The 11,554-nt window shown below is 46.6% G+C and overlaps 4 protein-coding genes across 4 annotated transcripts; 1 reads left to right on the forward strand and 3 right to left on the reverse strand.

The window, feature by feature from the left end:
* Window positions 1–563: 563 nt before the first annotated feature.
* PG986_006796 (uncharacterized protein) lies at window positions 564–867 on the forward strand (the record flags this gene model as incomplete). Its single annotated transcript, XM_066843018.1, has 2 exons — window positions 564–608; window positions 658–867. 2 exons carry the CDS (start codon window positions 564–566, stop codon window positions 865–867), a joined length of 255 nt encoding a protein of 84 aa, XP_066699130.1.
* Window positions 868–1,299: 432 nt separating this feature from the next.
* Window positions 1,300–3,810, reverse strand: PG986_006797 (uncharacterized protein; the record flags this gene model as incomplete). The annotated part of the gene is made up of 3 exons (XM_066843019.1): window positions 1,300–2,963; window positions 3,020–3,350; window positions 3,556–3,810. The coding sequence occupies 3 exons, from the start codon at window positions 3,808–3,810 to the stop codon at window positions 1,300–1,302; spliced, it is 2,250 nt and encodes a 749-aa protein (XP_066699131.1).
* Window positions 3,811–6,142: 2,332 nt separating this feature from the next.
* PG986_006798 (uncharacterized protein) lies at window positions 6,143–6,361 on the reverse strand (the record flags this gene model as incomplete). Its single annotated transcript, XM_066843020.1, has 1 exon — window positions 6,143–6,361. The coding sequence occupies one exon, from the start codon at window positions 6,359–6,361 to the stop codon at window positions 6,143–6,145; it is 219 nt and encodes a 72-aa protein (XP_066699132.1).
* Window positions 6,362–7,588: 1,227 nt separating this feature from the next.
* PG986_006799 (2-hydroxyacylsphingosine 1-beta-galactosyltransferase) lies at window positions 7,589–8,769 on the reverse strand (the record flags this gene model as incomplete). The annotated part of the gene is made up of 4 exons (XM_066843021.1): window positions 7,589–7,865; window positions 7,923–7,962; window positions 8,009–8,379; window positions 8,498–8,769. 4 exons carry the CDS (start codon window positions 8,767–8,769, stop codon window positions 7,589–7,591), a joined length of 960 nt encoding a protein of 319 aa, XP_066699133.1.
* Window positions 8,770–11,554: the final 2,785 nt, after the last annotated feature.

An 11,554-nucleotide genomic window follows, 5' to 3' on the forward strand; every position in this document is an offset into this window, starting at 1 on the left:
CTTGACGATATGTGAATTGATGTGCAGTTTGATGTTTGCTTTTTTGGTACATCAGGTGTTGCGAGGCGGGGCCCTGCAGTCGACGTTAAACCCGCTGAGACTACACTTGCTCGGCTTGACCATTAGTGGCGTACATACTTCATAAGTCAATGAAAAGAACTAGAACCGTTCAATCCCAGGGATCAAATCTCAATCTCAATCCATTTCTATGTCCATCTTTAATCTACTCCATGGAAGATAGTTGTACAGAGAACGATGACTTTCTCGTTAAGAAGCGAAGGCACGGCACATGCTAATCTAAGAGGTGGCCAACCACCAGCAATGTTACCAACCCCGCATTCTTGTCATGGAGGCAGAACGCACGCTCCAGGGGAATACGGCCTTACTGAAGAGCCATAGACACTGCCAGCCTATCTTCTCATGTGTGCGTGATTATGTTGCCCACAAATCGTTCCCCATGTGTTTCCGCATGTATGGGAGAACGAGGGCGGCTCACTGAGCAATTGCCATCACCAGGGCCCAACATTAGATCCTAAGTGCCCAGGTAAGGCATCAATCACATCATGAGAGATCCCTCATCGCAAGGGGTGGCCTGGGGTCCTAAGTATGTACGTAGACAAGACGATCACGTTTCACACATCATATGGCAATGGACAGACCGTTCGGTTAGACTTTCAACCCAATGAATTTCCTATACGAGTCGGACCCTCCATATACATCGAAATTTCCCTCGGCCTCAAAACCGACAGCCAAGACCAAAAACCATCGAGAACCCTGAACCAAGTCGCTCGCGACGAGGCGGTCCAAGTGGGAAACGCCAACGCGCCACGACCAGACCACCAAATGGAAATGCCTCTCCAGATGTAGTATATAATAAACCATCCACCTGTTCCTCGTCCTCCTCATCCTCCTCCTCCTCCGCCTCCCATCCGCCTGTCCGCCCACCGCCGCTGTTCCCCCCTATACCTCCAAACGAGAAAGGTTGCAATCGTCCCACATCCACTCGCTCCATCAAACAGGTTCTGTGTCGTTCTATCATACATCGTTTCCCGCCCTATTTCCGATTGGACAACAAGAACATTTGTTATTCCAAAACCAGAAAGAAGAAAGAAAGAATTATTACGTTCCAAACATGAGCTTCATAAATCCTAAGCCGTTCGAAAAAGAGGCGCTTTCCCAGCCGCCGTATCCGCCAAAACCAAGCCAGGGCGCCAACAAAAAGCATGCAGGGCTCGCTGGGAGAAACAAAAACCAGGATTCTTGAACAAACAGTGGCTGGAAACAGGCTCAACAGGTAAATCAATTGCTGCCAAAGAAGAGGTCGTCGTTGGAAGTGAACATGTCGACTGTGCTGTCAAAGGCATCGTCGAACTTGCTGTCTCCTCCCAGCATCAACATGTTCGGGTCGCTGTGTGTGAACTGCAGCAGGATGTCATCATCGCTGCTTTCCAAGCCGCTCAGGTTCGCCATGTTCGAATTGTCGGCTCCCGCGCTGATCATTACATCATGCCTCGGAGCAACCGGTTCGCTGTCAAAGTAGCGGTTGCTGGGCGGAGGCGAAGACGATTGAGAAAGCTCAGGAGGCTCGTTGTACGGACTCGAGGTGCTCTTCGCAGGCGATGCCGGATGTGATGGCAAATCTGCCACGCGTTCCGGGTGCAGCGACATGTGCGACAGCTGCGAGACATACGAGTGTATGCTTGTAGCGGACGGAGAATGCGCACTACTCGCGCTGTCGATTTCCAGGGTTGGCATCGTCGCGGTGGACGACCCAACGCCTTGGAGCCTGCTCGGGTTCATTGTCACTCCACCGACTGATATATCTTGCATTATGTCATCCAGCATCTCGAATTCCGTGTCAGGGTTCTCAGGCGAGTTGACTGCTGAGCTGTCCGAGTAGCCCGACTGTGAGGAACAAGAAGAGATCGACTCGTTCTTCCTGCGCGTGCGAGTTGACTTGTCTTTCCGCTCGTCCATGTCAGGACGGTGCTTGCGTGGACGCCCACGCTTTACTACCTTCCTGACGACTCCGTCGAATGCTCCAATGCACATGCCGCGCTGCTTGTGTCGCGTCAGAGCATCGTGTCGGGCAAAGCTGTTTCCGCATTCACAGGGGTATGGCTTGATGCCAGTGTGGATCTTGGCGTGACGCTTGAGATCGTGCTGGCGAACGAAGCATTTCTGGCAGGTCGGGCACTTGTACTGGCGGTCGTTCAAGTGAGTCTGGACGTGTGACTTGATGTTCTCCTTCCTGCCGAAACGCTTGTTACAATCTTCGAAGACGCAGACCCACTTGTTGTCCTTGGGGTCCGGCCCTTCGATGTACTGGTGAATGTCCTCGATAGTGATACCGGTGGTCAATTTTGTTTGCTCAATGTCAATGTCTGCGATGCTGGCGGCACTCGCGATGCTTGCCACGGACTCCGTTCGCCTATGTGGCGAGATACGACGGGATGGCATCTCCGTTGACTGGGAACCATTTCCGGAGTTGAAGTCGGATCCAGAATCTAGCTGGCGGAGGTCTGGCTTGACGTCCATGTCCAAAGGTGCGTGGAACTCGCTCATAAACGGCGTCATGGGCGAAGCGTCATGTGAGTAGTCGGAGCTTGCGCTGAGTGGGTGCGATGGACGAGGCATAGCGTGGTGGAATTGGGTCTGGATGGCCATTCCATTGTTCATCTGGCCCATGGCGAGGTAGTTGTTTTCTTGAGCTGATGCTGCCTCGTATGCTCCTGGCATTGGCATGGTATGCGATCGGGCGGGGGCAGGGGCGGGGGCAATAGGTTGGACTTCAGCAGCTTGACGCATCTCGTCAAACGTGGTTCTGGAACGCTGGTTTCCACGGGTGGGCTTGATGGTTTCTTCCATAGACTCGTCGTATCCTTCAGCAAATCTTTGGGGCACTCGGCTCTTCTTGATAGTTCGGTTGTGAGGTGCGCCCGAGGGTGTAATTGGGAAGTAGTCTGAGTTCGTTATTAGCGACGGCTACTCACTCGCACTCTTGGTTGCTGGGACTTACCTGTAGCATTCTGATGAGGAGGCGTAGGTGGTCTCTGCGAACCCTCCATTCCCGACTGCATGTTTTCGAACTTGCTCACTCTGTCCATGATGCCGTTGCTGATTCTTCTAGAGCTGCGCCTCGAATGCGATGACTCTCCTTCGGAGATCCATCCTTGTCCTCCGTTCGGGCTGTCGCTGAAGCTCATGAATGTGGGCGTGGACATGGAGCTGGAAGGGTAGAGCTCGAAATCCTGAGAGCTTGACATGCTATCCGAGAAGTTCTCCTGGTTCTTCTTCATCATCATGTTCATCTGCGCTTCATAGAAGTTAAACTGCAGGTTCATATCCTGCTGGGGTGGGAGCCCGTCAAAGCAGTTGGGATCAAACCCTTGCATCTGGGGGTCCCGTGGGGGAGATTAGGTAGTTCTCGTCATTTGCCAAGTTCGAGATCGCTTGCTGGTTGTGGCCCGGGCGAGCTATGCGTTGCTGCTGCGTTTCTCGCAGCACATGCTGTGGTGTCTGATTTAATCCTGTGTTAGTATTTTGTTCACTTACCGTTGGGAACTCCTGCCGTGTCGGGGTGTGCATCGGGTGTCGTCGGGTGTCCAGGCTCATGCCTCGTCGGTGGGACATCCGCTGTCGTTGTTGTTGTTGTTGTTGTTGCTGGAATTGATGCATCGGCGGCAGGTTATTGTTGTTGGTGGCGATCTTCATCGCTTCTGTGGCCGTGGGAGTCGAATTTTGTCGTCTGTGTGGTCGTAGGTGTTGTTGACGGGCCTGAAGACCGCTCTGGGGCGGATGGGACAGCATCGTGAAGGGAGTCGAGTCCGGAATGGGTGGGTTAGTTGTCGATAGATGTTGATTTGGCCTGTGGGCTATCAATTGATCCGTAACTGCATCGTGGCATTGGCCAGGCGGTCAGTCACCGTCTCTTTCGCCTCGAGGGTCGCCCTACTAAGCAGATGCAGATGCAGGGGGTGCGGTTACTCACCTCACGCAGCGCAAGCCAGTCTGGCCGGGCAATTAGGCTCTTTGGATTGTACTCAGCAGCGAACGAACTTGGCAGAACGAGAACTAGAAGATGTCAATTGCCGTATTCAGGCCGTTAGATATGGATGCGCGTGTTAGTCTCGCTGGGCTACCAGACAGACAGACGGTGTGGTAGAGGATTTGTTTGGATGAGATGTGATGTGATTTGGCAGGATACCCTCTCTGCGGATTGACTCTTGAGGAGATTCCACAAAAAGAATAGACAGAGGTAGGATAGATACAGAGATCTGAAGTTGTGCAATCCCGGACGGCGCGGTGGGTTGGTGCAGGAGGACCTAAAGATAAGTCGGATGTGCTTTGTTGATGCTGGGGATCTTGCCGTTGCCAGGGGCGACGACGGGGAACTGTCGCGCTTGAGCCTGGCTGGCGCCTGGGCGAGGGCGCTGGATCGACCAAATCGGGGGCGTCGGCCAGGCCTGGCAAGGGCCTGGCAGGGCCTAGCAATCCAGCAAGCGCCGCCGGTTTGGGAATCCTCCAGCTGATCCTGGCGCGAGTTTCAGCGCTAACGCTGCTATCCACCCGTGCCCGGCCCAATTCAACCTTAAAAAACTCAGCATTGTGAAACGTCATTGCAATTAGAGAGCTGCCTCCGACAGATTACTACGGCTACGGCTAGCTACAAGCTCGGCTGATCAGCGCGACCGCGGCTTTGTTCGATCAAATGAAAGACAAGGGAGCCGATGGGGAGGAAGATGTCATTCTGTCGGGTTGGGTGATCTGGAAGGGCCCGTTCTCTCTGCTCGCTGCCCCATGTTCAATGCATCTTGCTGCAAGCTGCAGGGCACTGGAGCCTGTTTTTGGGGCGCCGGCGGGTTTGATGTCTGCTGTACCTGAATTTCTGGACCAGCTTCTTTCGTATTGCTGACTGTCCCCCCAGGCTTCCAAGCTTCCAAGGCCTGCCGCCAATCGTTGTTGACGTTCAACTCCAGTGCCCCAGCAACGCAACCAACATACGGTGTCAGCCAACATCTTACCGAGTCGGGATACTTTTGGGCATGTATTCTCCGGAGTCTGCTTGTCCTCGTCCGTCATTGATAGCAACGCCGGCTATCCGTATGTACCAAGTATTCGATTGTTTATTGCCTTACAGCTGAAAGAAAGTGTTCTGAATTGGGTGAAACATATTATCGAGCCAAACCGAAGAACAAGACGTCGTGTCTAATATCTTGGTTTTCGTTTCCCAGTTGACGAGCACTCGAGACACAGCACAAAGAGAAAAGCCGTTGAATGCCTACATACATACCCACGAAACACAATCTCTCGCCACTTTACTGTCGCGATCCGATTTGACTGGAAGGGATGGGGGTCGTCGAATGTAGCCACACCTGCAGCTCCGGCAATCCATCTTACATATACGCACGCTTGACAGCTGCAGCTAAGGTCCTGTAGCGCGCCGGGCCATCTAGCCTGCGTAAACTGTGGTTTTAAACATTGGTTTACATTACCAGGGAGAAAAAGGGACTGGCTGGACACGTAATTCGTCACTGGGTGTGCGAACCAACAGTCAGGCCGAGCTTCATAAAGACACGAGCCGGCTGTTGGTTTGGGCGATTTCGTCAAATCCCAAATCTTCTGGTCTTCTGGTAGGTTGGGAGTGAAGAGAGCGCGATTGCTACGCGGTCTTTGGCTGAAGGTGCAAGACGATGGCGCGATTGGGCAGCGTGGGTATTTGTGGTTTTTCCGTCGGCCCACTGCCGTGAAAGCTCGCATGGATCCTTTGATCGTCTGGGCTCCCTATCCCGGATTCCGCTCTCCCAGGAGCGAATAAGCGAGCCTGGGCGTGTGCTGCACGGCTGGCCGGGTATTTCATACATGCAGAAATGATTGCGAAATCCCATTTTTCTCATTTACCATAAGACCTAAGATTATCATATCCAAAATGCAACTCGTCTACCTGACTGACTCTCTCTCTGGTGACAGAGAAGGGAAGGAAGAACGGCTCCATCGACGCAACAACGCAGGCCCAGAATACCAAACTCGGAAGATCTTTCGACGAAGGCAGTGCCAACAGCAAGACAGTGTGAACAATTATGGGCATCAAAGGTCGGCACTCGTGCTGATTTGCCCAAGACTAGGACAGCTCCGCCCTCACCTACGTCAACGTCATGACAAGCAAGGATGAGCGGAAGCCACTCGTGCTTTGCCGTCGCGTCGCCTTATGGAAAGTCAGCAGCTTCATCGGGGTCATCCTTGGCAGCACCTTCGCCTCGAGTCTCACAGCCTGGAGATATCCGCTGGTATATACCAATGCCGCCATGCTCACTATGCCTTGAGTGTTTTGCCTCTTGAGGTACAGTCCCATGAAGTCCATGGTGAGGGGCCAAAGGCTGGGTTGGCATCGCCGTGATGGCTGTCGGAAGCGCCTCTCTTTTTCTTTTTCTTTCTTTTTTCCTTTCCCCCCCAATCCATACCGGGCAAGCCAACAAAATCAATAGCCTCACACAGAGCATTTGAAAGATCGTGGCTTCACCACTAGCGGGCGCCATGTCTCCTCCACTCAACGGCGGCTGGGACATCATTCATTCTCTCGAGTTCCAACAATCGGTCTTCCGGCGCATTCTCGCCACTTCATCATGACTTGTTCATCAGAGACAATAAACATATGGGGCGCTTTTCGAAGTGGAACAAGTCTAACATGTTGCAATGCCAGCTATATATTTCCGACGACATAACACTACCTGCGACACATGTTTTACCACCACTCGCCATGATCGCCGTATTAGCACTCCTGGACGTTGTTTTGACCGACATCGTTCAGTTCATAGTGCTGCGCGCCCGACTTGTGCTTTGAGACTAGCGACGGGCTTGTTGCCAATCCTGCTCACACAGACAGGCGGTCTCTCTCGCCTTCAATCCCCCAGCATGGTGTCGGGAAACGGCCAGAAGCTACTCGAGCCCGTCGCTGCCACATCAGCCACTCCGCCGTGAACCTTTATCGTGTTCGATATACGCCACGATGCTCGTGATCAACTACCACCGGGAGTGGCTGCCCAGGCCCAGCGGCGCTTCACCAAAGGGAGTGCTACTGTGCTTTCCAAACCCGATGCCGTGTTACATCATCATTCACAAGTGGCCCGGCGGCGACCTACTCCAAGCACTGTTGCATGAAACAACTTCGTTTGCGGTCTAGCCTCGATCCTACTACTAGATGTCTGATGTACTTGTTCCGGCGCTGTGAGGGTGGTAGCGCAAACGCAGAGCATCTTGCTCGACCGTCCATCGCGACAAGGTGCGTCCGAGAAGGTAAAGACCCTTAGATGGGTAGCGTAGACAGAAGCCATGGCTTTGACCGTGACATCACCCTCTTCCCTCGTCATCGCGTTCATGTCGAACATGGTTTTCCTCAGAGCATCTCACGTAGTGACGACAGTCCAGCAAGTATCAGAGGTCCCCTTGTAGAAGTGGGTACCGACTTGAGGAACGTTTATGGGTATTGTTATATCCTGTCCAATCAGGGAATCGCTCACCGGAAGACCTATATGTAGTCCTTTCCAAGACGATTAACTGATAATAGACTGCCTAATCTATGCGGCCGTTACTAGATACCTGCACCCGCCAGCTTCGCAATCTCTTGCGCAGCAATATACCGTCCAGGATTTTGCTGCAGTCGCAAGCCAAGCTCTCGCGACTTTTCTTGCAGAGCGAGGCTCTCACTGCCTTGAACTGCTCTGACGATATCACGGTAGAGACAATATGGGGTCCAGTAGGGGTTAGTTTCCCGACAACCCCAAACAGCAACGCCGATGCTCTCGCCAAGCTGCGCAAACCCGTACAAGTCAAGCCATAGTGGTAGAATAACCTGTGGTATGCCGGCACTGATACGTTTTCATGAGCAGATGTTCAGTTTTCTTAGTATGCGGACCCGAGCATACCTGACAGCTTCGTGGTAGCAACCTGAGCCCCCATGGTGTACTGAAACAACGACATTTCCTGTTTAGTGGTTCGGCTGCCAACCAACGTTCCACCCTGAGCCTGCCATTATTGGTAAAAGGGACGAGGCTATCCATGAAACTATCGCTGTAAAGCCCTTCCTTCCGGAATTTCCACAGCACCTGAACACGAAGATCTTGGAGCAGTTTTGCTACGGCCTGCACCATTGCGAGGGCGTGCGACTCGGGGTACACAAACCCCCCTCCGAGATTGATGAGAATGGTGGGCGCCCGTGCCAACCATGAAGCCAGTTCCTCATCTTGTTCAGCCGCTGATCCAAGAGACAGCGTCATAGGTCCAGTGCAGGTCACATTCGGTGGCACAATGTCTACCGGCAGCGTTGCCCCAGGTGTCGTCTGTGTGAGCCAAGGCACGTCTGGCCGGTGCAGTCGAAGAAAGCTGATAGGATCAGTAAGCCCGTGGGCTTTGAGAAATTTCCTTTTCTCCTTCATGCCCGGCATGAAGAGCATGGACCATATAAAACGGACGTTGAGTAAGATGTTCTCTGGAATGTTACGCCACGGTACGGGGTACGGGGATGCCGGAGCCGAACGCAGGATATTTCCAAAGCATTTTGGCCCAGGGTTGTTCAGCGGGAAAGTTATCGATTAACGTGTTCGGTGTGATAAAAGCGTGTAAGCGGTTCTTGTCCCTGGTCGCATTAAGGGCAGGGCGAAGGGCGGTGTCGAGGACGACAACAGCCGGGTTAAGTTCGTCTATGATGGATTTAACCTGGTTGTATATGTTCAAGTGCTCGCCCCCTGACCACGGCGAAACAAAGCGCTGCATTTCCTTGCACAAGTGGGCGATAAGCAGTTGCACCCCCCAGCGCTCACACCCCTTAATGCATAGGCTATTTTGCACTAAAATTGAGATATTTCCTATGTTTTAAAACCTTTTTAATGAAATATAGGAAATAGTTAAAATTAAAGTAACGTGGTTTACCACTACGCGATATATATTACTTAGCGATATACTTTTTCTACTTCTCGACCTTTTTATATAAATTAATTTAATTATAACGTTTAAAATTAATTAAAACTATTCGTTATCCGATTTTTCGCTTAATTTTATATTTTTTTTATATATTTACGTATTATAACTTATTTCGCCGTAAATACTATAGCGCTTTTTATTAGTCGCTTTCCGTTTTAACGAACCCTTATTTTTATTTTTATTAAGTATTAAACGCTTCCTTTTTACTTTTTCGTTTTATAATTATTAAAATTCTTTAATAGTAAAAGCTTTTTTAAGTTATACTCGCGATTTTTTAACTTTTTAACGGTTACAAAGTGCTAAATTAACCTTTTTTAATATATATATTTTATCGCGTATAAGGGTTATTTTATAAACTATTTTAATTATACCCTTCGCTATTTAGTCTATTAAATTTAAAATCGGCGTTAAAGAGCTTCTTTAATAGGTAAACACCCTCTTTTAATATAAGTAGAGTATTTAATTATTTATTAAGGGTTAAACGGCGTTTAAAAGTTATAAGTATTAGTTGTTTTTAAACGAGATAAGTTAAATATAAGCGTTTAGAGACGTATATTTAGCTTATTAATTACCTCGTTAAAATTATAAAGTATTAAACTAAATACGTTAAATTTAAATTTAATATTAACTTCCGTAAAAACAGTAAAATGCGCGGTTTTAAAGGTAATAAAGAACTCGAGCTTAGTAATATAGTTTATAAAAGCTTTAATAAATAGCTCGATTATTTTTAAATAAATATATTTTAAAGGCGAATAAAATACTATATCGAAAAGTTAAAATAAATGCGATAAATAAGGAGGTATATTAATAGTAATAATATCGTTATTTTAATAGTATACTTCGAATTCGGCTAAAATATAGCTCTTATAACCGTTAAGAATTAAAAAGCGGTAGCGACTTTTCGTTTATAATTTAGTATATTTATTAAAGTATTTAATTTAGTTTAAGTTTATTTCGTTATTAGTTTAATTATTAAAAATCGGCTTAATTATTTAATTACCCGGTAAATCGGTTTCGCGGGATTAATTCGCGAAGTAATATTAATTTTAAACGATTAAAAACGGCGGAATATATTAGTTTTACGAATTAATATATTTAATCGCCGTTATTTATTTTTAATTATTAAGTTAAACCGACTTCGCCTTTTTACGCCGCTTAGCGCATATTATAACGAGTATTAACCTGATTATATTTATTATAAAACCGGTTTCGTCGAAATTTTAAATATTTTTATTAACGATCCCGTATTTCGCCTTTATATTCGCGATTAACGTAAACTAAATAAAAATAACTTTAAAATTTTCGTAAAAAGCCCTTTAATAATCGTATCGATAATTTATTTTAATTTTTAAGTTTAAATTACGGTTAATAAAACGCTTAACGTGGTTTATTACTACGCGACGTATATTACTTAGCGACGCACCTTAATTTAATTCTAATATAATTAAACTTTAACGCGTAATACCTTTATAATTATAATGCTTAATTAATCTTAAAAAGATCGAATAGTTTTAATAATTTAAGCGATACGAAACGGACCGAATTAAATAAGCTAAAGAGTAGTAGTAAAAGTTTATAATATACTCGAATTAATTTTATGTTATTAAATCCACGGCCGAATTTTAAAACGCGAAATCCGATTAAAACGACGTAAAATAAATTTAATTAAAGAGGAGGTACTTTATAAATATATAATTAATCTAGATATTCGAGGGATGCTTCCCGATTTCGCTAGTGTAAAAAATATGGTTAATTTTTTTACCGCGTTGCGCGGCGGCGATTACGTTAATAAATACTAGGTTAAGCGCTTTATTAACCGTAATTTAAACTTAAAGATTAAAATAAATCGTCGGTACGATTATTAAAGGGCTTTTTGCGAAGATTTTAAAATTATTTTTACCTGGTTTATGTTAATTATAAATATAAAGGCGAAATACGGGATTATCGACGAAAATATTTAGAATTTCGACGAAACCGGTTTTATAATAAATATAATCGGGTTAATATTCGTTGTAATACGCGCCGAGCGGCGTAAAAAAGCGAAGTCGGTTTAGTTTAATAATCGGGAATAAATAACGGCGATTAAATATATTAATTCGTAAGGCTAATATATTCCGCCGTTTTTAATCGTTTAAAGTTAATATTACCTCGCGAACTAGTTTTGCGAAACCGATTTACCGGGTAATTAAGTAATTAAACCGATTTTTAATGGTTAAATTAATAATAAAATAGGCTTAAACTAAATTAAGTATTTCGATAAATATATTAAATCGTAAACGAAAAGTTACTATCGCCTCATAATTTTCGACGGCTACGAGAGCTATATTTCGGCCGAATTCGAGGTATATTATTAAAATAACGATATTATTACTATTAATATATTTCTTTATTTATCGCATTTATTTTAACCTTTCGATATAATACTTTATTCGTTTTTAAAGCGTGCTTATTTGAAAAAAATCGAGTTATTTATTAAGGCTTTTATAAACTATATTATTAAGCTTAAGTTCTTTATCGCTTTTAAAGCCGCGTATTTTACTATTTTTACGGAAATTAATATTAAATTTAGATTTAACGC

The sequence above is a fragment of the Apiospora aurea genome (genome assembly GCF_038362705.1).
Source record: "Apiospora aurea strain CBS 24483 chromosome Unknown utg000005l_segment0_segment0, whole genome shotgun sequence".
In the NCBI taxonomy this organism is placed as follows: Eukaryota; Fungi; Ascomycota; class Sordariomycetes; order Amphisphaeriales; family Apiosporaceae; genus Apiospora; species Apiospora aurea.